The 25908-nt window shown below is 46.3% G+C and overlaps 1 protein-coding gene across 1 annotated transcript in view; it reads right to left on the minus strand.

Moving 5' to 3' along the window:
- Positions 1-13259, minus strand: part of PTPRJ (protein tyrosine phosphatase receptor type J) — a gene marked incomplete at its 5' end in the record, with an annotated part of 146073 nt that extends 132814 nt beyond the window's left edge. Inside the window, one exon of the mRNA XM_080931497.1 lies at positions 13164-13259. Within this exon, the coding sequence (XP_080787623.1) occupies positions 13164-13259 (96 nt within the window). The remainder of the gene's footprint in view (positions 1-13163) is intronic.
- Positions 13260-25908: the final 12649 nt, after the last annotated feature.

Here is a 25908-nt window from a genome sequence, read left to right on the forward strand (position 1 = left end):
TAAAAGTCTTCAGAACAGTTATAGAGAACACAATCCTCCACCAGAGTGGTCCTTCCTCCTCAGCAGACACCATCAGTCTAAAAATATCTACTGTTGGTTGTCACAGCTAAGGAAGGGACACTACCGACATTCAGCAGGCAGAAGCTACAAACGCTACATTCCTATAATCTACCTGCATAGGTAAGTCTTCTGAAGCAAGCTGTCCACCCCAAAATGATCATGATGCTGAAGGAAAAGAAACCACTGTCACTCACCCTAACCATGCAGCTAAGTAAGGACAAAGCCTACCTGCCAGGCTCCAAAGAAAAATCAAAAACTAAATGTCCCACATGCCTCTTCCCAAAACAGTCAAAGGCTGAGTCATACCATGTGAGCAGATGGAGCCTGAGGGTCTGATCTCTCATGGCTCCCCACTCACTACTGCCGGCAATCTCCAGCACGTGCTCCCACACAGCAGACTCTGGCAATCGCTCTAGACAGCAAGTCTAGGGCTGGCAGAAGCTGCTGAACACGTCTCCGGTGCAGGACAATCCTTAGCAAGTCTTCTGTGTCACTCAGCAGACTGCTGAGTGCTGTGTTGGTGGAGGAGTAAGGATGAGGTTGGAAGAACCGCCCAAGCACCGTGATCTGAGGACAGGCCATGTGCTCCTCCTCTGTGTCTAAGAGCTCTGTGGCCTGGCACTTCCTATTGTGATGGATGAAGTCACATGCTCTGGGGGTTACAGTGCTTGTGTGAATGGCAAGGTCACATGACTACAAGTCAAAAGCATGCACCTGGATCCATGCTGCCATCAATACTGAAGATCTTCCCATGTGCCTCTGGGACATCCTGATGTCATGTGATCTGTGACGACAAAAAGGCTAGAAGCCATGTACAAGGCTGCTATGTCATTACTTTGATCGGTACCAAGACTCCAAAAAGTCAGACACAGCCTTTACCACCTTAGTGCTCTAAGATCTAAACTCCACAGTAAAGATATTCTTGTCATGTGTGGTCCTTGGGAAGCATGTATCTCCTGTCATGTGTTTACAGCACTGAACGTATAGACATCCACCTGTGAGAAGAACCATTAAGCCCAGCTGTCCTCCCAGAAGACTTAGACATGCCGTGTGTAAATGAGCCTGCCCAGCTCAACCACAGGAAGTTCACAATGGAGGCATGAGCCTCAGTTTCCCACTCTGTGCCCACATAATAGGATTAAATGAGTCAATGTAACAAGTGTTGGCAATCCTTCACATGAAATAATTACTATTATGAGTTCAATTATCTTAGTTATCCTAAGAGGAGCAGAGGTGGTTTATCTGAGTAAAGTTCACCATGGCAAGAAAAATACACAAAACAAACTGAAGACTGTATCACAGTGAGTAACTAGATAACAAAATGAGGTGCGATCACAGGTTACACACAGGAGACTATTCCCTGGCAAGTAGTGTCCACAGCTCACAAGCTGGCTCAAGGCACCCCAGAGAACAGCAGAATGAACTTGTTCCTCAGGGTCAGTAGGGTAAGCATCTCTCTTCTGTCTTTTATAGCTACACCACACACATGCACACACACACACACACACACACACACACACACACACACACACACACACACACACTTAGAATCTACCGTATAACATGTCCATGTTTGTTTTCAAAGACTTTCCAAATACTTTCCACTACACAGTGGTAAGCCTGCAGGAAGAAGCCTTGTGCTTTGCCTTCCTGGGGAGTCCTTAAAGAGACTGTCTGTCCCAACTGCTTTAAAAAAAAAAAAAGTAAGTAAAAACCTAAGTCACAGCCCATGTGTGTAGGAGGTTACATCATCTGGGTAAAGTAGGACTCACACTGGAATCACAAAGCTCACCCTGCAAAACCATGATGGAGTTCGCAGAGTTAACAGAGACTACCAGTGACTTTGTTTTCTTGTATTTATTGGGTTTTTGGTTGGTTGGTTTTGGTTTAGTTTGGTTTGGTTTTGGCCTTTAGAGACAGGGTTTCTCTGTATTAACAGTCCTGAATGTTCTGGAACTTGCTCTATAGAACAGACTGGCCTCAAACTCAAGGGATCTGCCTGCCCTGGGATTAAAGGCCTGTACCACCACTACCTGACCAATAAGTAAATACATACATACATGTAAAAAATGAAACAGATAAGTAGGAAACCACAAAAACAAACTTTGCTTAAATATATCATAATAGACCTATTATATTCTGATTTTTTAAATTAACACATAGGCACTGGAGAGATGGTTCAGCAGCCAGGAGTGCTGCTCTTGCGCAGGACCTCTGTTTGGTTCCCATCACCCAAATGGTGACTTACAATCATCCATAACTCCAGTTCCATGGGACCCAATGCACAGACATACATACAAGCAAAATACCCACATACATATGATAAAAATTATCTTTTTTAAAGCTATTTAAAGGTTTTAAAGTAAAGATAATAAAAGTTTAAACTATAAAAATAAGTAAGCTGGTGTGGGAATGGACTTTGCATGGGAACTGGGTTAGAACTAACAGACACTTAGATGAGGTTGGCCCAACCCTAGGCAAATCAGTTCCGGACTCAAGTTCTCATTTAAAATACCTAAGACTAAGCACTTGCCTAGCATTCATGAAACCCTGGATTTGATCCTTGGTAGTCAAAAAGAGAATGAAATGTAAACCAACGAACCAGGTGGTGACTGTAGCTCTCTATGAAACACACTTGCCAAAATGCCAAGCACTGACCAATGGTTTCTTCCACCAAGGTCCTCTGGCAGCATGAAACACAGGCCTTGTTGGGACTCACTGTCCTGTGTCTGCCTAAGCCTCTCTCTAGAACTTAGTCATTCTTGCACCCACATAATGGCTTCCAGCTACACATGACACATTGACACAGTAAAGAGCCTTACATTGGTTTTTCAGTGTCGGAGGGACACGCTCCCTGCCTTCCCTCCCCTCTGGGGCATGTCCCACAGCTCAGACACACAGAGACATACAGGTGACGTTGGAGGCTTGGAAATTTTTCTGGCTACTGCTGAATCGGTGGTTTTTAAAAAGCCACTTTACATGCAATACACACACACACATACACACACACACACACACACACACACACACACACACACCCTCAACCACTCAGTGTGGCTGCAGCTTCATAGCACAGTGCTCACCAGTAAACTCAAATATTTCCTATCATTTTTAGTGCTGGTTTAGACTCATTACATTTAATTTTATATTCAGTTTCAAATACATTGCCTTTGGTTTTCTTTCTCTCTTTTTAGGGGCCAAAGCATTGGGACTGTGTATGTCTCACTCTGTAGCCCAGGCTGACACTGAACTCATGGCAATGTTCCTGATTCAGTCTCCAGGTAGAGGGATTACAGGTGTGAGCTACTATGCTTGACAAATGATCTACTCTTTTTTCCTCCAGTGCTGGGACTTGAACCTAGGGCCTGGCACATGTTGGGCAAGTTTTAGCACTGAAGTACATCACCTTTCCCTTTAGGGTCTAAGGAAGACACACACGCACAGTGGCAAACTCGGAGATGCTGTTAGGTTTGGTGAGTTCAGGTGTGTGTAAAACCACCTTAAAACTAGAACTTTTTTTTTTATTTCAGACAGTAAGTGATGCTAATATCTCAGCAAAATAAAGTGATTCAACACAGCCAATATCTGAGGATAGAAGAGATGCTGAGCAGCAGAGGAGACAGCCCAATGTCACACAACTCGAAGGAAAATGACAGCTGACTCTAAAGTCCACGAGCCAAGTTCTGGGCATCAGTATCCAAAGAGTCTGCACAGAGAACTGCCAGCAGCCTGCTCAGAAGGCAAAGGCCCCAAGACATGGTGATGGTTCCTCAGCAGGCAACAGGAAATGCACAGTTCTGCCTGCCTACGTGGAAACAGGTGGAATGGTCAGAGCCGACTGTCACAGCCAAGAATTAGGGCTTCGAACTTTTCACTGATAGCTTAAAATAACTCCACTTGACTCTAGAGAAAATGTAGCCAGTGACAGGAGGTGGGCATGGCCAGATGGCCCAGCCACGAGGTGAAGAGAAATGCTCAGCCAAGACAAGTTTTTCTTAATGGACACAATATCCATACCCTTCTTTTGGAGCTAGGGTCACACTGGCCATTCCTTGACCATCTCCCATGGCCACTTATCACATTAGTTTAAATATACACCTTATCAAGAGAAATATAAATTGTACTATCAATTCTCCACTACTCTGAATTTTAATACATTCACAGGGAAGAAAGATGAATATTCACAGCATGTGCACAATCCAGGGTACACTTAATCTCTTAATCTAACTTAAGAGAATCTATGGCATCACTGTGGCCCATCATTATGTTTCCTTCGACCTTAGAATCTACCTTTGGAGTCAGCACCTCCATGTTTTATAAAATGTCCACTTACAAGGCAGAATGTGATCTCATGTTACCAGTGTTGTAGAGACATGGACAGCAAGGTTCAGAAAGGTCAGAGTACCAGACAGGTGGTAGAAGCAGGTCTCCAACTAGGCAGGTTGGCTCCAAGCTCTATTACCTGAGATCCTAAGAAACAGGGGTTGCACCAAAAACAATTAAGAGAAAGCTGGTTTGCAACAGAGATGAAAGCATAAAAACTCATTTCCTTAATTTTCAAAGTACATGAACAAATTAATAGCAAAAACCAAGTTCTGATGTGTGTGGTAAATGTGTATGCACATGCATGCATGTGTGTGAGCGGTGCTTGTGCAAATGAGGTGATGAGCTTCAGGTGATGTCTTCTGCTATATCTTTTAAGGTAGCACTTTCACTGAAGCTAGAAGCAGGCCAGCAAGTTCCATGGGTCCTCCTGCCTTCACCCTGCCCCTTCCCCCAGCACAGATATTCAAGCTCTTTATTCTATTTAGCATGCCAAGTACCTTATCAAGTGAACCATCTCCCCAGCCCAAAAAGCAATGGTTTTACTTTTTCTTTCTTTCTTTTTTTTTTTTTTTTTTTTTTTTTTGTACAGAATAGAGTTTATTCAGGTCATGGGAGAGTTAAGAGGGTGGTAGAGGCAGAGAGAGAGAGAGAGAAGTAGAGGAGTAGAGGACGGCCATGAGCACGTGGGACAGAGGGGGAAAGGGAAAGAGGAGAGCAAGGCTGCAAGAGCACAAGGGCAAGAGAGGCCAAGAGCTCTTTTTTTTTTTTAAGAGTCAACATCAAGTGAACATCCCTGAGACACAGGAAAAGATATTCAACTAACTCAAAATTAAAGATACAAACTATTTTTATAATGAAATTTTTTACCTCTCAGATTTGCACATTCTTAGAAGCTTAACAGTCCTCAACCCAGGTGAGGGTATGGAGCAGGTCTGTGCAAAGCCACATCTGCAGGTACACTGGCAATTAGGAAAGCCATTCAGCTCTTGAGTGTTAAGCGCTGCTGCCTCTTCTGTCTTTGCAATCCTAGGACCAGCACTGGACCAGCACTGGACCAGCACTGGACCAGTGGAGAGCCTCTAAACTACCACCTCTGCAGTTTGCACAGCAACCACCCCCAGACTTCCATAATTCTTAACTCCTTGTGTTTTACTGTGCTGGTTACAAAAAATAAACACCAAAGGCATTCCAGGAAGAAGAATTTGAGGAAAGGGGAGGGGTTACACTGAAAGAGCTGAGGGCCCACTGGGAAGAAAGGCCCATATGGCTAGCTTAGTTATTTAGAAGAATAGGCTTCTACAGGTAAAAATTGGTATAATCTCCAAAATAACTGAATAATTAAAAGGCTAAATACAGAGCATGACATGTATATAATTTGCTCCCGAAGTAGCATTTATGGGCCACCAAGATGGAACAGTAGGTAAAGGCATTTGCCACCAAACCTGTTAACCTGAGTTTGAGCCCCAGGACCAACATAGTAGAGGAAGAAAACCAACTCTTATAAATTGTCCCCGGACTGTCACTCATGCTTCATGATACATACACCACACGCACATACACTCGCACACACGCACGCGCACACACACACACACACACACACACACACATGTGCACGGATGCATGCAAACAACCAAAAATAAAAATACCGTGTTTACAGGGGAATGCTGGGAATCAAACCTTAGTGTAAGGCAAATGCCATGCCACCCAGCTGCATCTCCAGCCCATAGCATCATTTTCTGAAGTGGAACAGTCCTGCTGAGAATGAAGAACCTCTCATCATTTTGCCTCTCCATACCTGCTCGTCACAAGAAAAACCTTTCCTGGAAGTCTGTTTTGCCAAGGCATGTAGTGTTCTCCTTTAATCCCAGCACTCCCAGAGGCTGAGGCAGGGGCATATCTGGGAATTCAAGGCCAGAAAAAGCTACACAGTGATAACCTGATTTTTAAAAAGACATCTTCGATAAGGGCTGATAGCTTTCTGAGCTCTTGGCCGCCTTGCATCTCACATGGAGGAGACAGCACAGGATTCTCAGTAGGGCCTGAAGCCATGGTCAGCACTTACCTCCACATACACTATGTATAATGTTCTATCCGCTATACCTATGATAAAATTGATTTATACATTAGATACAGTAAGATATTAGCAATAACAAACTAATAAAAATAGAAAGTTATAACAATATACTCTTAAAAAATTAGGCTGTGGTTGCTCTTTCAAGATGCTCAACCTACTATTCCTAGTGTCAGTTGGCCAACTGAACCCTAAAAGCAAGAACACAGATATGAAGGGTCTACTGTACACGGGTTTGAACTGGAGGGTTTTGAGCTGGGCTCCCAAGGGAGTCTTACTAGTCCAGGGGCTAAAGATGTAGCTCAGTAGAAAGTGCTCACTCAGTACACATTGGGTTCCAATCTCAGCACCACAAAAACAAAACAAAACAAAACAAAACAAAACCAAAAATCCACTCTGAAGAGTTTATTAAAAGCTGGATATGACAGGGCAAGGTGGTACACCCCTTAATTCCAGCACTAGGGAGGCAGAGGCGGGTAATTTTTATGAGTTCAAGGTCAGACTAGTCTACATAGTGAATTCTAGGCTAACAAACAGCTACACTGTGAGACCCTGTGTAAAGGAGAGAGAAAGAGAGAGGAAGAGGGAGAAAGAAAAGTCTAGGCATAGCGGTACACACCTGTAAACCTCCACTAAGAAGTCAGATACGAGAGGAGCACCAGTTTAGTAGCCTCCTTGGATGAACAGTGATATCCTGTTTCAAAAATAACTTAAAAAGACCTACTAAAGAAGCTATGAAACCCCTCAAAGCTGGCGAAAAATTCTGTATTTTCACTCCTTTCTACTAAAAGTCTCATTACCTGTCACCAAGAAAGACAGCACCACAATAAAGTTCATGCTGCTATGTTTTAATGTCACTCGGTTACTCAGAAGGCATGAAATTGCACTGGGCTGGCTGCTGGCACATCTACCCAGGAAAATAACCCCCACTCCTGCCCTGGAGAAGCTGCTACTTCGTGACATAATAACAGCATTGTCTGCACAAGCTTCAGAAGTGGCAGCAGGGTCCGGCTTCCCTCTAACAGGAAGAAGGAAAAGTGGAACTGAAAATTATTTGCATGTCTAAAATTAGAGGTTCTGTGGGAGCTGCATTTCGGCCATCTCACCGCCTCTACCCCCCAACCCAGGCATTTCCAGGCTATGGAAATTCTGAGACAATAGGACAGCTACAGCTGTCACTAATAAGGAAGTAATAACAAGTTTCCTACAACTCCTGTCCTCTGAGGGGTCACCAGAGAAGCCACTGGAAAACCAGCCCTACCAGATGGTGATAAACCCGCTGTAGACTCCTCAGGCCAGAGATTTCTGACACTTACACAGGTCTCCACCCAGGGACTCTCTGCCCACCACCACCCCATTTCCCTCTCTGGCAAGGCCAGTGCCAGCTCTTTCTCTGAAGGGACAACAGGAATGACACACTGCCACCATCACCACTGTGACTATATTTCTGGTGATCTAAATTATTTCCCACCCTCAAAGCCCTTAAGAAAGCAATCTCTTCTTTCTCAGAATCTCCCTGGCTCAGGGACTGGCCCCCAAATTAAGCATTTATCACCTGTGTAATTTCACAACCCACCTCGTACTTAAAGGTTATTTACTCAGACTGCTTCCTCAGACTCACCATTTTATTCAAACACATTTCCTTATGATGACCCCCACAGGCAGCCTAGTCTGACTATAAAATCATGGACCTGATATCATTTACAAATACTGTAATGCTAACTAAAAAAATTCCTAGCATCAAAAAACAAAGCACCTTGCAGAAACATTTAACAAATATTTGTTCTAGGAACTAATGACCTGAAGCCCTGCTTCCTCCCTTCCTACCCTGCAATACCCCCACACAACAGCAGCAGCCACTTCCAACAATGGGATTAGGCTTCAGGCTTTACTATATCATTTGATCCCTCACCATCACCACTACCCAGCTCAGCAGGAAGTATTAGTGCCAGCTCCCAGATAAGGAAATGAAGAGTCACAGGTTTCGGGCTTGTTCTTGTAGCTACTGAATGGCAGAGCAAACACACACCCAGGTCTTCCGTTTCAGTTTACCCACACCAGGGCAGGTGTGCCTTTTATACATTCTCAGGCTTCAAGGAAACACAAGTAGCCAAGAGGAGCCTGAAGGTGTTAACTCAACATGATTTGGGACACAAAGAATCCAAAATAATTCTCCAGCCTATCAAGGTTCAGGGCCCTCAAGCCTGTCTCTTGCCACAAAAGTCTGGCATTAATGCTCAGTTACCACTGACAACTCTGAAGGCACCATGACTTCTACAGCACAGGACAGGGAACTGGAGCAACAGAGGCCTGGCTTCACTGGAAGAGCATAAACTGAGAACATGCGCAGCAGTTACCACCAGACCTTCAGAAATAATCAAATGAGCCAGTGCATTAAAAGCCCTAACACAGTACCCGCCACACCTATTGCTACCTATTAATTATAATATTATCAGTGGCATGATGCTAAAGGGGAAATACACAGAAAATTGCATCTTATCTGGCACTCAAAATAATTCTCCTGGCCAAGAAGTGAATCAACTAAGAAGTAATTACTTGTGGTGCGCTGGCTAAAGCCAGGCCTACAGCCATCCAGCAACTCGGCCCTAGCCTCAAGCATTACTTTTAGGAGCTAAATAACCTCTTTGCTGACCAAAATTGCTCACTCTGGAGCCAGGATTCTCTCTGCTCAGGAAAGCTTGGGTATCCCTGGTCATCTTTGTCCTGGGGCTGAACTTGAAGTTAGCTCAAAGTCACAGACTAACCATAAACCAATCTGCTCTTGTTTTCTTAAACTATCTGCAAACAACACAGAATGGTTGGGTTTTCCTTTGTTGTTCTGAAGCAAAACAAAAATAAAGTCACTCCTGTGAGAACTTTAAAAAGCAGTTATAAGAGGAGCCAAAACATTTAGTGTGTGTACTCTGGTTGAAGCAGAAAAATAATCAGACTTATAGATTAACCATAATACATAAAAATGCAAAGTTATTATCCACCAAATGACACAAGACAAAGCAAAAGGGAACAGTGTGACCAACCAAGTGGCTGCGGTGGGTTTTGTTGTGTTTCTATCCTCGATGTCATTATCATCATATATTTTAATGCAGACCGCGGTCAAGCTAATTAAGGAACCTGTCCGGGCTATAAGATAAGAAGGAAAGAACACTTTGCCACCCTGCCTAATACATGCATAAACCAAACTGGTGTGTAAATATGCACCCAGTAAGGGACCAGTTAAGATAGCACAGCCATGAAAGTCCTTGCACTAGGGTCACCTCTGACTGCCCTTCCTGTGTTGGAGAAAGGGAGTGAGATGCCAGTTTCAAAAATGGCTTTTCCAGCCTACTAAGTACTGATGTTTCCGGTGGCTCGGTTTCCATCTTCCACACCCTGTCCCCATCAGTGTCCAAACAGAGCTGGGTCTTTTCTGTGAACTTTTTCCCCCTTTCTTTTCCTCCCCTTCCCATTATTGTTGATTAACGATAACAAAAAAGAAAGCCTCACCTTAAAAAAAAAAAAAAAAAAAAATCAACTATTAGGGAAGCAATCAAATATGTTCCTTCTTATTTTCTACACAAACTTCAAAAATATCTCAAATCTGATTGACTTTTAAAAGATTTGTTATTTTTATTTTATTGATGTGTATGTATGTCTAACTATGTGATTGTCTGCCACGTACATGTGGGTGCCTGTGGAGATCAAAAGAGAAGGCCTCTGGAGCTGGAGATAATTGTAAGCCTGCTCTAATTGACTTTTAAGCTCAATTTGTAAGCAGTTTGGGGTATACAGTAATACAGCCCTGAACCCATAGAGAAAACACAGCCAAAAAAACCAGGTGCAGACGGGTAACTCAGTTTCTACTCTTGGCTTTTTTATAACCTATCTTACCTAGTAACTTCAGCCCTTCTCTGAAGTCCAGCATCCTCATCTAAGAGGTTTGAAGGGTTGGAGCTGTCTTCAAAACCCAGAGCTATCACTAAGCACACTGATGGTCAGATTCAATCCCAAAACTTGAGAGGCAGAGGCAAGCAGATCTCTGTGAGTTCGAGGACAACCTGGTTTAAATGATGAGTTCTACCAGCCAGGGCTGACAACATAAGAAAACTCTGTCCCCCAAAAGATGGGGGAGAGCTTATCTTTAAAAGGGGGGTTAAGGATAAGAGTCTAAGTGTTTTCAGTATAATGTGTACACAGATACATATGCCTGTGTTTACACTGGGCAGAGGACACAGAGTCTTACTGCTTTCAGACAGGGTCTCTTCCTGACTCTAGTGATAGACTGTCAGCCAACGAGTCCCAGTGACCCTCTTGTCTCCAGGCACACATGACCACACTCCGAATTTTACATTGGCCCTAGGATTTGAACTCAAGGCCTCATGCCTGTGCAGCAAAAACTCTTTCTCAACGACCCATCCTGTCAGTCCTGAGACTATCTGCATCAGTTCAAAAGCGCAGTGGGTGGGACTCAGTGGTAGAGCACATTCCCCATCCTGGGTCCCCTGCCCAGCACCACACAGGGCGGGGGAGGGTACCAACTACTTGCAATAGTCCATATAAAAACGAAACTGCTGAATATGATTTTTTGAGGTATTTCTTCACAAAACCTTTACATTTCCTATTTTGCAATAAATACAAAACAAGACTATGAAGACAGTACTTTTGAGTTTCTACAGAACAAACTAGAGGAAGGAAATAAGCAAATACAAAGCAAGCAGGGAGTAGCAATGTGCTAAAGAAACACAAGGAAGGCTTGGACAAGAAGTGAATTTATCCAAGATACTTTCTGCTGACTCAAAGCATAGCTTGCAGCTTAGTATAGTTGAAACAAAAGTAATGTATATATATACATATACATATATATATATACCAAAATAAAGAGAAATGGAGCACAAATGTTTCTATAATATAGTCTTTCAAGCTCAGGCCATCCCTGACCACGGACCGCAAAGGCAAACAGATCTCAATGAGCCTGAAGCTACCCTGGTCTGCCAGTGAAGTCTTGGGGAGAGGGGGACTCCAAATATGAAGCAGCTCTTTCCTTTAATATCAGAGATGTCTGTGCATGGGATCCCAACAACAACAGGATGAAGACAGCCCATCCACACCGTTCCTTAACGGTAATCCCATCTGGAAAGGCATTGTGTGAAAAGTGAATTTTTGATATTTACGAAATTCTTTCGCTGTCCAACGGAAGCCCTTCAAACAGTTCTGCAATGAAATAGCCTGGCCTCCTGACCTCCACCGTTCCATTCTGCACATGCTTCTTGCTAAAGATGGCAGTGGGGAAAGGAGGCAAGTGCAACTCTGTGGCTTCTTCAGACTCAGCTCACACCTACTCCAGTTAAGAATTATTTGCTGGGGACAACACCACATTCCAGGCCTCCCTGAGTCCTGTGCAAATCCTGCTCTAGAAACTATAAGTGACCCTTGCTGACAATTAGGGGCAGGCTCCAGACTTAGGCTCCCTTCTTCCCGCCTGCTCTGCTGCCCCGTACCTGTGTTTCGTCTCTGTCTGTCTGTCTCTCTCTCTCTCTCTCTCTCTCTCTCTCTCTCTCTCTCTCTCTCTCTGTGCACACACACCCAAACTTTTCCCTTGAAGCCAGATTCAATACCAATGCTTCACTTGTGTCTCACTGTCTGCTTGGAGCAGGTATCTATAAAACAAGTGTGACTTTCATTAGCAACAAGCAAGACAAGAGCATCCTCCAGGCCACTTTCCGCAGCAGGGTTCAAGACCACAGCCAGTTCCCAGAAGGCTATGAGGCAGAACTCGCGTGCTCAGCTCCCGCAGCACCAGCTGGGTGACTCTTTCACTTCTCTCCCTCAGTTCCCTATCTGCGAAATGGGAATGTCCTCCGGCCGCTTTGCATCACATCCCCTGCCACGAAAATACCACAGAGAGAAAAGATCCAAAATTCGAGTCCCACCATTACCGGGGGTGGGGGGTGAAGCAAAGGGAAAAAAGGTCTGGAGGGGAGGGGTTTAGCTCTCGCCCACAAAGCACGAATACACACACCCAGAAAAGCCAGCACCATCTCAGAAGCAATGATGAGAACAGGGCCAGCAGCCTCAAGGGACGCCTTTGAGCGGCCACCTTGGCAAGGCTGGGAACTTTCCCCCATAAACAGCGCCCTACGTTCTGAGGTCCGGCGCCTCGCCCACCTCCCGACTGTCCAGCGCCAGGGCCTGTCCCCAAGACCCGGCCACCGCCACCGCCACTGCCCTTCCGCCCAAGCTCTCGGGCCCCTCCAGGCAAGGTCGTAGGTCGGCCTCGGCTCAGCCAGGCCGGCCCTGCTCCGCATCCACAGCCCTCCGCAAACACGCCCCCTCCGGCCGCTTCGGGCACGCGAGCAGGGCCCGCGCTGGCCAGGCGTGACTAGCTCCGGGAAAGGCCGGGCCACCGCCGCCTGCAGCCCACGCGGGAGCTTCCATGGAAGAGTCTACGGAGACGGCTGGGGACACCCTGGGAACCCCGGAATTCCGCCCTTTCCCTGGCACCCGGTAGCCAGGGAAGGGGCTCGGTGGCGGGAGCGGGAGGCTGGCCAAGATTCCTGCCAGCCCCCTCCAGGAGGAAGAATCCCAGGACCGTGATCTCTCAAACCCTAGCGGAGTATTCCTGGAGCGGGTGACACACGGGCAGGTGCAGGCGATGCCAAATTCGGCTCGCGTCCTCCCACCACACGCCCAGGCCCACTCGAGGGCTTACCTGGCCCTGGTGTAGCAACAGCAGCAGCGGCAGCAGCGCCCAGCGGAGCCCGGGCGAGCGCGGAGGTGTCCGCGTCTCCCGCGCCGCGGGCTTCATGCCCTGCGCGCCCTGGAACGTGCCCCGGACGCGCCCCGCCGTGTGCCCGAAGCCGGGCGCCCTCGTCTCCGCCTCCAGCCGACGCCTCCGCCTCCTTCTCCGCCAGCCGGTCCGCCTAGTCCCCGCTCCGCCCGCCCCGGGCTTCCCCGGGGACATGGCAGCGGCGGCGGCCACACGGCGGAGCCTCCTAGCGCTCCTACCGCGGAGCGGCCGCGGCCCTAGAAACGCAGGGGCTTCGCGGGGCGGAGCAAGCGGCGCCCACCCCCCGCGCCTGGCGCCCAGCTCCCGGCTCCCGCGGCCCCGGCTGCTCCCTCTGCCTCCTCCGCGCGTCATGCGGCTCCGGCTGCAGGGAGCCGCGCGGAGCGCTCGGCCCCCTCTCCTCCCCTCCCCCTCTGAATATTCATCGCTTCCTCCGGCTCGGGCTGGCCGTCCGCGGCGGTGCTCCGCGGCCCCTCGCCGCCCTCTCGCCGCGGCCCCCGCCCCCAGCGAGCTGGCGGCGGGCGGGGAGTGGGCGGTGGCGAGCCCCGTGCACGCTCTGGCGTCTCTCCTCCCGCGGCCCGAGGAAGCGCCCCCTCCCTGCCCGCCTAGCCCTCCCACATTCCTGGGACTCGGGACCCAGGACGCTGCTCCAGAGCCATGAGCAAGTGTGGATGGGTCAATAGGGACTCTTCAGCCTGGGACTCCCTCCCTACCTCCCACTTGAGTGTGCCTCTTACCCAGGTCACAACCCTGTTTGCTTCTAGAACGCAATCCGGTTAAGCCTGGCCCGTGGGTGGGCTTTGGAGGAGGGAGTGGGTGAACCCCGAAACTACTGGAAGCACACCATGTATTCTGTTCTCTCCCCAGACGCTGGGCCAGGAAGTCAGAGAGCCGGCACAGAAGCTGGTCCAGTGATTAGAGCCCCAGCTGTGGCATATGGCAAGCCCAGCTGTGCTGTATAGTAACTGTGTGATCCTAGTTGTGTGACTTGGAGAGAGATGCTTCACCCTTTGCTCTTGGGTAACAGGAAGATACTACTGGTACCTGTCTACGGAGACTTGCCTGGTGATTAAATGAAAACATGGGTAAAGTCCCAAAGAGGGTGGGACACAGAGTGAGCCCATCTGGCAGCTGTCATCACAAGTCCAGATCTGAAAAGAGTTACAAATTACCACGAATATTGCTACTGTGCCTAGGCTCACAAAAGTAAACCAAAGAACTCTACCTACTGCACCAAGAAGTAATGAGAGACAGTACCAACCCAAGGCATGCTAGGGAGGGAAAGATTGATTCCCACTAAGGGAAGAGGTGACACTTGAGCTGGGCTTTGAAGGGTGGTTGGGTTTCACCATGCAGAGAGGGGGGAGCAGTGTGGTAGGAAGTGGGGAGCACCTTGGCAAAAAACAGAAGGCAGATTCTTCAACCTTGACCTTCTGAGAAACAGGAATAGGAAGCTGAGCATTCTGTTTGGGAAGACTTGAGTAGCCAAGATAATGAAATGGGTCTAGTCTAGACCCTGTGAGAACGGGAATGGAGACCACCAGGCGTCCAGTCTGCCTCGGGCACTCCTTGGGCCTCAGAGTCCCAGCTTCACACAGAGACAGGAGTAAAGGAGAAAAGGACGCTCCTGTCCTCTTGTATTTTGCATTTGATTACACACTATCTAATTATCACAGCACACTCAGAATTAAGTTCCTCCCTGTCTCATCCTTCTTGAAGCAGACACAAATGTCTTTTAAAAGCACTCACACCAGTCAGGCATGGTGGCACACAGCTTTAAGCACAACATTCAGGAGGCAGAAGCAGGTGGATCTAAATTCAAGTCTATCCTGGTCTACATAGTGATTTCCAGAACAACTTGGGTAACATAATAAAAAGACCCCATCTCAAAAAAAATTTTTTTAAAAAACACCTTCGTGGTCCATGGTGCCCAGAGGAAAAGAATTATAATGCTACTGCCCTGCATCTGTCCCTGATGCCCACAGACCATATACACCCATCCCAGTTACCACATATCCACATCTTGAATCTGTCAACTGATGTATGAACTCCTGCATGCACTTTGGTCCTCCTGGATAAAGTGTGTGCCCCCGTTTAAGAGGTAGTGAGCTCTTAAGGACTAACAGCCTTTTCAGAGAATGGGGTTGATATGTGCATAATAAACAAATCAAGATGAAGTGATACTCTGTATGAGAAATGAACCCTGAACACTGCTAGTTGTAAAGTCCTTGTGAGCAGGACCTCAGTCTACTCTGTGGCACCTTGGTCAGCACTCTGTCCACAGTAGGAACTGGAACTCTTGGCAAACCGTGTGGTTACCTGACAGGAACACAGAGTTTTTGCAAAGACAGACTAGGGAAGAATCGTTCCCTAGGCAAGGGGATTTGCCTGACTGGTCTCTTAGGCAGTTAGAATGTCCCAGCTTCTGTGTTATATAGTTGTCGTGGGTGAACCATAGCTGCCAATGCTTAACTCGATTTAACCACAGTTTTGACTTTGTGGCGTTGTTTTGTTTTGTAAAATGGTCTCTGTAGCCCAGACTGACCTCTAACTCCATATATACCTGAAGAAGGACCTCAGACTTCTGGTCCTCCTCTCTCTACCTTTGAGTGCTAGGATTATAGACATGCACCACCACACCACACTTGTGCAGTGCTGAGGGTTGAGCCCATGCATGCTAGGCAAGCACCCCACCAGCTGAGCTGATCCCCTGTCTATTTAATCGCCATCCTCATGGAGTCTAAGTAAGCTGCTCAAAGACAGGGCCTGTGTCTTGTTCGTCAGTGCATTCACAGCAAATAGCAGTCATCCAAATATACTTAATTAAATTAGGTGCATGCCTTTGACTAGGAAAATGAGACACTAATTATATACCAATACAACACACATACATACACTCACACGTTGAACACATACACACACATACACACTCACACCATATTCTGTTTGCAAAACAACTTTTCAGAAATAAATCTACAAAGTTTAATATACACTTGCCTTGAGCATATACGGTATAATGATATCTGACTTTTTCTCTCACCTCCCCTTCACACAAAGGCTAAAGTTTTATTGAATATAGTAACAGGCATATAAAAAGATCAAAACAAGAAGGATACATTCCCAAGTTGCCTAGTAGGAGATATTGGGGAGACTGGGATTGGGGGCACAACTGGGTCTTTCCTAAAAACTCTAAAGGGTGATACTGGACTCTGTGCTTTAAACCAGGTCTTTAAGCATTCCTTGCTGTCAAACATGCTTAGAAAATTCTATTGTTGCCTGTATCATGTCTCTAATAATAATTGTATACAAAGAGATACATGGATGGATAATAGATAAATAGTTGATAGAGAATCCAGTATTTATGCAAGGTCATGCAGCTGCGTATGATAAAACCAGGAACTGAAACCATTTTTCTCTTGGCTCTCTGCCATAATACCTCACCTCTTGATGTTTGTAGATAAAAGGTGACGTCAAATGCTCTTGTGGGCTGTCTGTAACCGTCTTTTTAATTATTATTATTGCATTCTTATGTCTGTTTCCCACCAATTTTAGAAAATTAAGAGACAGAATTTGTGACTTCTATTTCACCCTACAAACAGAAGAGCCAAGAAGAGGAAGACAAGTCCTTAATAGCATCCTACATCCCAGCAGGAGGCAGGCTTGCTGGGCACCAGCCTCATAGGGAGTCCTTTCAGCCTGGCAACCCTCTGTGTACTTTAAAAGCCACCATGAGCAAACCATTCTCCCAGGTCCTCCTAAGCGGAATGGAATGTTTCTTGAGAGTCTGATTAGCTAATGCTACAGGCATGGCTGCCCTGAGACCTTCCTGCCTTGATAACTTGAATGGAAAGGAAGACTTTTAGAAAAATCTGTGTCAGAAGGAAAAAGAAAAAGAAACACTGTATCTTCATAATAGTAACTCAAGTTTCCTGTGGACTAATAACTGAGCTGTTGTTAGAATGCCATGTTTGTCCGGCAGACCTCAGGAAAGCCTGAATCACAGCCTCACAGCCTGGGACTGCCTTGGTGACCTCCTCTCTCTCTCTCTCTCTCTCTCTCTCTCTCTCTCTCTCTCTCTCTCTCTCTCTCTGTGTGTGTGTGTGTGTGTGTGTGTATCTGTGTGTGTGTCTGTGTATGTGTATCTGTGTGTGTATCTGTGTGTGTGTCTCTGTGTGTGTATCTGTGTGTGTGTCTGTGTGTGTGTTATGGAAAACAATGCTTGACTTCCAAAGAAACAGTTGTGTGTACACATTTTTCTGTGCAGTCACCTGAGGATGTAGGAGAGATAGCTGTTGCTTTCAGGGTCCCCAGAAGTCTGTGACATGATAAGCCCACTTGCTTCTGTGTCCCTAGCCCTCCTCCAAAGCTAGAAGGACAAGGGATCTTCATATCCTGGCAAGACAGACCCAAAATTCATGGTCTTAGAATACCTAGGAAAAGGAAGTAACAAGAAAACTGAGAGCCTAAAAGACAAAAAGCTTTTGTCCAAGGCTTGTGTGGTGGTTTGAATGATAGCCACATGGGCTCATAGATTTGAACACTTAGTCACCAGAGAGGAGCACTATTTGAAAAGCCCAGTCTTTTTTTCTTCCTGCTGCCTTCAGATTGGAATGTATGTAGAACTCACAGGTACCAGGTCTGCCTGTGTCCTGCCATAACGAGAATGGACTAAACCTCTGAAACTGTAAGCCAGCCCTCCAAAAATGCTTTTCTTTATAAGAGTTGCTGTGGTCATGGTGTCCCTTCACAGAAAGAACACTAAGACAGTCCCAGAACAACTACACAATGCCCAGAAGTGGCAGGCAGGGGACAGAATACCAAGGAGCCTCCTGTAGGAACAGCCCCTCAAACAAAGGAAGAGCTGAGAAACAAAAAGACTTGAAAAGGTGACTGGGTTCAGGTCCAGGGGTCTTCGACTGCCCTCTTTTCCAAATTGAAAGTAAAATCTAATCACAGTGTGCTAGGTATCTAGGTTTCTGAAGTCAATACAAGAAATAATCTGCAGTAATTGCTGATAGAGAAGAACCCTATAATCTAAATAGTAGATAGAACATAGATACATAAATACATACAATATAGTATAATATAATTATATGTATAATTGTATAATTATGCAGATAGACAAACAAACAGATGCATGAGCTTTGCCTTTAGGAACCAAATGCAGTAGGAACATATGTGGATTCTTGGAAATAGAGTCAGCTCCTTAGTTCAAATGCTGCCATGTCTTAGCTGTGTGATCCTAAGCAAGTTCCATAGGTTCTCTGTGCTCCAATATCTTTATCTATGCTGATGTTGATAATCTATATCTCTGAGTTGCATTAAAATGGCTGGAGCACTTGTAATGTTCCTGGAATAAAGTAAGTGCTAAGAACATGTTTGCAATCATCAATATCTCTCTTTAGAAAATCTGCAGCAAATAGTATGATAAAAAGAATATGTCCTTTGGGCCAGATGGACCAAGTTCAAGTCCTATATATTGGCCAGAGCTAAAACACCTGAAATTCCAGCACTCAGGAGGCAAAGTCAGGTGCATCTCTGGGAATTCTAAGCCAGCCATGTGTATAAAGTGAGTTCCAGGCCAGCCAAGGGCACACAGTGAAAGCCTCTTAGAAAGGGGTGTGAATTGGTCAGGATGGACCAGGTTCTGCTGGTGCCACAGCAAACAGCCTCCCAGATCTCAAACACTGAATGTTCATTACATGTCCATCCACCTCAGGTCAAACTTCAAGTTATCCTCCCTCAGCCCAGGCCCATCTATCTCCTGGAGCAGACAGTATCTAGAATATTGTCAGTTGCTCCCATAGAGGGGCAGAGAGGTTAGAGAGTCTTATGTTTTGGCTTTTATGTGTCCTTCAAAGGCTAAAGGATTGCACACCAACTGTGTTGCCCTTGAGAGATGGTAGAGCCCATTAAAAGACAGAGCCTAATGGATATCAGTAAGGCCACTGAACATGCCATCAAGAGACACTGAGATTTTTGGTGCCGTGAGATGAACAACTTTCTTTCACCCTGTGCTTGGGCATGTTGGATGGCCCAACCACAAGCCCACAGCAAAAAGGTCAAGTGACCGTAGACTGGAACCTCTGAAACTGGAAGACAAAAATGTGCCTGCCCTCCTGAGTGTCTTAGGTATTTACCATGACCCCAGAGAGCAGACTAGCAAGAGTTCTAACTAAACTCAGACGAACTGGGGCAGCAATGGAATGCTGTGTCCTGGAAGTGCCGTCCATTTTTCTCTCAAGAACAAGAGCTGGAGGATCGGTCCTTTCCTGTTCAGACAGCAGAGGCGGAGGTATCCTGAAAACAGAAACAGTCTCTAAAATCTGCCTGCCAAAATATAGGCCCCTGACCAATGGCTTGGACAAGCCCTGGAAATCTGTCAAAAGAGACAGAACTTCTGGCCTGGTCAGAGGCCTACTGAGTCTAAATCTATTTTTCAGCAAGCTACATAATAGGTTTGTATGACCATAGAGGTGTCCACCGGGTGGCATAGCCTCAGCATACGGAGGGATGCTTCTTCTAGCTCTTGTCCCTGCCTTTAGTTAACATGCCCATCCTTTTACAGTCACCTCGAAAACTACGAGCTTGTGGACCGGAGTTCAGAAGTCTGCACTGAGCAGCACGCAGGTGAGGGAGGCAGTTACCTTCCTCACTCACGCTCTCAAACAGTTACTCTTTTTTTTTCTGGAGGTTTTAGGAGATGTGTGTGTGGTCGTTTTGTTTTCTTTGTATCTCAGGCTGACCTGAAACTCGCTGTGTAAATTAACTTGGCCTCAAACTCATGGTAATCCTCCTGCTACAGCCTCTTGAGAGTTGGCATTACAAGTTTGTGTGTATATGGATGTACTTACATGCTCATGCCTGTGCCGACAAAAACACAATCTCAGGTGTCATTCCTTCTACGGAGCCATCTATCTGGACTTTTTGAGACAGAATCAATCTTTCAGTAGCCTGGAGTTCACCAAGTAAACATATTTCTCTCTACCTTAGAGTTGGATTACAAATGCATGCCACCATAACATACTTTGTACACGGGTGCAGAGGAGCAAATTTGAATCCTCATGCTTGCATAGTGAGTACTTTAAAGCCATTCTCACACCCCTGTTTTTTATCTGTTTGTGGAGTTGGGCTTTTCACATTTCTTTATATATTCTATATGTTTGTGGGGAGTAGGAGTACCCATGCCACAGGGCATGTATAGAGGTCAGAGGACAAACTTATGGAGCAGTTCTCTCTGCCTACCATGTAAGTTCCTGGGACTAAACTCAGGCCAGCATGCTGGCCTTCACCATGCTGGCCTTCACCATGCTGGCCTTCACCATGCCGGCCTTCACCATGCCTGCCTTCACCATGCCGGCCTTCACCATGCCGGCCTTCACCATGCCTGCCTTCACCATGCCTGCCTTCACCATGCCTGCCTTCACCATGCCGGCCTTCACCATGCCGGCCTTCACCATGCCGGCCTTCACCATGCCGGCCTTCACCATGCCGGCCTTCACCATGCCGGCCTTCACCATGGTGGCCCTCATTTTGCTTTTTTGAGATGAGTTCTCATGTAGTCCAGACTAACCTTAAACCCTGTAGCTGAGGATGACCTTGAACTGTTGATTATCCACCATCACTTCCCAGTGCTAGGTGTAAACTTGTATACTCCTTGCCAGGCTTAAGTAAAATTGCTCTGAAAGACCTATACTGCTTCGAACAAAAAGAACACCTTAGTGAGTGTCCTTCTGCCTGCATAAAACTATAATCCAAGATAGCGAAAAGGCAACTATTGTATACCAGGCTCTAATTCTCCTGATCTCAGCCACTCCTTACCCCCACACTCATATCCAAAGGTGCCATCATGATCCCCACTTCATGGCTGAGACTCCAAAGAACTTGAAGTCTATGGGACTTACTGAAATACACACAGGAGGCACACATGATCTGCTTGCAGCCACAGCTTGTATTTGCTTGGATCCACTTCCAGGGACAGACATGCCTAGCCTACAGAAGTCCCACAATGGAATCCCTTCCCCACCTCAAGCAGTCCTGTCCACGTCCCTTTAACTTTCAGCCTCCCGGGGGGGGGGGGGGAGCGTGAACATCACTGCATCCCCTGAACACAAGCAGTAAATTAGTGATTTCAAGACACAAGGATTAAGTCTTCATCCCTCTCTGTTCTTATTCACCTTGTGGTTGTTTTTCCGTTGTTGACAGTTCCACCAGGAGCTGGGGTTTTCTTGTTTGTTGTTGTGCTTTTGTTTCTGTTTTTCTCTTTCCTGAGCCTTTCATCTATCTAATCTGCTAAAAGCTGCTGTTGCTATCTGGATTAAGCACACTGAGCTGCAGGGAACTATATAATGCAATTCATAACAAAGAAATTCAGAAGCAATACAATTCAACCTGCTCAAGGTAAAGATGAAAAAACTGACAAGGAAGTAAGGTGATTTGCAAGCGCTAACACAGATGTTGTGGGAATCAGCAGTGCGTCTACTGTGACCCCTATCTGTGCCTCTCCTCTGTGTACCTAGGCAGAAACGGAGATCTCCCTTGCTCCAGCCTCCACCCTTGTCAACTGATCCCCATGCATTTCTGGGATGTAAAGAAACTCCAGGAGGCTTGAGTTAGCCAATCATGAAGCATTTCAAGCCCCTAGGACCTGAAAAAGCAAGCTGGGCTGGGCTGGGCTGGGCTGGGCTGGGCTAGGCTGGGCTGGGCTGGGCCAGGCTGGGCCAGGCTGGACTTATTCTGGGACTATTTCTACCTTGCTCATGGTCCTTAGCAGAGAAATAAATCAGAAAGTAGTCTGCAAAGCAGCTGTGATCTGTACAGACAAGATACAAAAGTTGGCTTCAAGGCTCTTTCTGATAAAGCCCAACTTGCCTTCCTCTCTTTCCTACTGGTGCAGTGACAGGCATTCACATTGAAGTACCATAGCGATAAACAGGATAAAGCAATGGAGGATTCTGCCTTACTGTTTCTCATGGCCTGGTATTTGACATCTAAGAGAATCCCTGGCTCCAGCTTACTGGCCCCTTGGCACCAACTAGAAGCACACAAGCAGGTGTATTTTCTGCACACCTGAGCCACACAAAGGTATTAGCCACCCAACCTCAATCTTATTTGGTTTGTATTTTGTTTTGGAATGGGGTCTCATGTAGTCCATGTGGTCCTCTAATTCAGTGTACAGCCAAGGCTTGCCTCTAACCCCTGATCTTCTTGCCTCCACCTCTGCAATACTGGAATTACTGGTGTGTAATCTATAGGAAAGTCAGAATGGGTATGAAGATAGGGAGAAGGAGAATTACATGCACACATTTAACTGATATATAATCAATATGTTGATATATAGTATATACATGCCTTTCTATCCAATTTTTAAGGTTTATGAAGTTGTTTCAGAGTCTGGAAAGGTGGCTCACTGTGTAAAGCACTTGCCATGCAAGTATGAAGACTTGAGTGTGGATCCCCAGAACCCATCTAGATAACGGGGAGGTGTAGTGGCCCGCCTGAAATCCCAGTGCTCAGGGGGCAAAGCCAAGGGCCCACAGAGAAAGCTATCTAGCTAAAGTATCCAAAACAGTGAACTCTGGGTTCTGTGAGATATGCTGCCTTAATGTGTATGGTGAAGAATAATCAACCTCGGGCTTACACACACATGTGTGCACACACACACACATGTGCACATGTATAATATATACATGCACACATGAAAACCAGGTGTTATGGTTTGGATATAAAGTGTCCTCCAAAAAGACTCATGTGCTGAAGGCTTAATCCCCATATGCTGGTACTATTGAGAAATGATTTGATTACAAGGGTAATGACTTCATCAATGGTTTACTGAATTGATGAGCTAAGTTCATAGATGATTGGGTGTAAGAAAGGAATAGGGTATTATTGGAAAATGTAGATTACTGAGTGCCTTTGAAAAGCATATATATACATATAATTATATAATATGTGTATATAGTGTGTGTTTCTTACTCACCCCATCTTTCCCTTCTTTTCCTCTCCCCCACCCTTCTGTTCCTCTGTCTCTTCTGGCTGCAGGGAGCATCTGTCCTCCTCGGGTGTTCTGTCTTACCAGAGGTCCAGACCATGGAGCCAAGTGACTATGGACTAAAGCTTCAGAAACTCTTGAGCCCAAACACTTTCTTTACATTGTTTTTCTCATAGATATTTTGTCATAAGTAATAAAAATTAACACAAAAGTTCTTTCACATATAATCAGAACTGATATTCAAAACACTTTAGCCAGGTGAACACAGGTTCTGCAGAGTGAAGAAAGGTGTCCATTCTCAACGCTACCAACAATGCATATGGCCCTCTAGACAATCCTGAGAGGAGGGTCCTGTCCTCATAGTAAAGATAAGGAAAGAGGCAGCAGCGCTTCCTTGGGGTCTGCACTGAGTGTCTGGCCCCACTGTGTCTCGACCTCCTCCACGCAGGATGCAGCCCTTCCTTCTCCCCATCTCTCTCTATTCATCCCAGAGGTTTCTACCTGTTTTAGGTTTATCATTTTATTTCGTTGTTGTTTCTGAGACAGGATCTCCCAGTGTAGCCTAGGCTAGCCTCAGCCTCCTGAATGTGTTTCAGGTTCTTACAGCAGCTCTTAATCCATCTCAAATCCCATTTCTAGAGGGAATGTGATTAGCCTGAGCTGTTTCCCACATCTACCTCTGGTTTAAGCAATGGGACTGGAGGGACAGAGTTATATAAAAATGGCCACCAAAGGTGGCTCTATTAGGAACAGAAGCACAGACGGGGTGATACTGAGCTGGACAAATGTCCCAGTTGTATTCTACAGTGGTTGTACAGAACATCACCTGGTCCCCAGACTCTCAGACAAGGTTCTCTGATCCCTCTGTTTTCACCCTTCAAATACATAGCTACTCAACATACACAAATCCTCAGGAACCAAAGAACACCCCCACTTCTGGGAAAGGCTTAGGCCCAGAGCAGGGGTTCACTGCCAGTGGTGGCTGGCTTCCTGGGACGAGATCAAGGGAGAGCCATTAATGAAGAAGAGAGAAGCAAAGAAAGGATAAAACTGCCTTGAGCCTCAGAGCCCCAGAGGCCTGCCAGCTTCTTGCTCTCTGGCCGTCTGTGTCTTCTACTGAGAACACTATGTAGTGACTGAGTCTCTGGGGAGCACTGGAGGGGCCAGAGCTAGTGAGAGAATATCTTCAGGGAATGTCAACGTCAAAGACCTGCTCAGTGTCAAGCAGGAAGCCAGGGTCTGTGAGCTGGAGGCACAGGGCACAAAGGGACCAGACAGGAAGGCCAGAGCTGATCCCAAAAGGCAGGGGTGTGAGCAAAAGGAGAACTCAGAAGGAAGAGAAACAGTGAGCAGGGCATGCATGCCCAATACACTGCACACACATGCCAAGAGGCATGTGGATCTGGCTTCAAGGGCAATGGTGTGCCTGGGAGGCATAAGAGACTCACATTCTGCAGCTGGAAACAGAAATCTATCTAGTCTGTCTGGAGGGAGTCACTAATATATATTAAAAGCCATGGAGGAAATCCAGCCTTGGTGCCATACATCTGCTGGAAGTCTACAGTAGGAGGCTCACCTGAGCCTCAAGTTAAAGAATACCCTTAGCAATACGGCAGGCAAGACACCCATTGCTTTTCTTTTTCTTCATTATTCTTCACACCACATATCCGGTCATAGCCTCCCTTCCCTCCCCTCCTCCCAGTCACATGCGCACCTCCCTTTTCCTCAAATCCACTCCCCTCACCACACCCCAAGCTGTTTCTCATCATAAAAGAGAAGGCTTCCCAGGGACATCCACCAAACATGCATAACAAATGCATTAAGACTAAGGATAGGACTGGAGAGATGGCTCAGTGGTTAAGTGCACTGACTGCTCTCCCAGAGGTCCTGAGTTCAAGTCCCAGCAAGTACATGGTGGCTCACAACCATCTGTAATGAGATCTGATGCCCTCTTCTGGTGTGTCTGAAGACAGCTACAGTGTACTTATATAAATAAAATAAATAAATAAATCTTTTTTTAAAAGAAGACTAAGGATAAACCTTATCAAGGCTGGACATAACAATCCAGGAAAAGGAAAAGGGTCCCATGACCAGGCGAGAGATTGAGGGATAGCCCCCACTCCCAAACACCTCAAGTTAAACAACTCCAGCATGTGTGCAGAGGCCTGGTGCAGGCCCATGCAGGCTCTGTGATGTTGCTTCAGTCCCCGTGAGCCCCTATGAGCCCTACTTAGTTGACAATGAGTTCTTCCAGAAAAACCTGTCTTTGTAATAGAGCCCCGATGTCCTGGAACTTTCTTTGTAGACCAGGCTGATCTCGAACTCAGAGATCTGCCTGCCTCTGCCTCCTGAGTGTTGGTACTAAAGGAATTTGCCACCATGCTCAGCAGCACTCATATTTTAAAAGGGAAAAGTCATGAAAGGGTGAGGATGATGATGGCTTCTCTACACCCAGAATGCACTGCTGCTTCTCCAGCTCCTGGAAAAAGAAGGAACTTGACAAAATAAAACTGCTGAACGAATGGTAAGCAAAAGACAGATATATATGGGGAAGTTTGGCAGAGTAAAGAAGTAGGAAGAACCTAAGGGGCCACCAATACAGGACTTATGGAAGTGTGTATCTGTGAATGGAGAGATATACATCAAATTACATCACCAATTGTAATTTACCTCTTGTTT

This window comes from Micromys minutus (assembly GCF_963924665.1).
Source record: "Micromys minutus genome assembly, chromosome: 17".
NCBI lineage: Eukaryota > Metazoa > Chordata > Mammalia > Rodentia > Muridae > Micromys > Micromys minutus.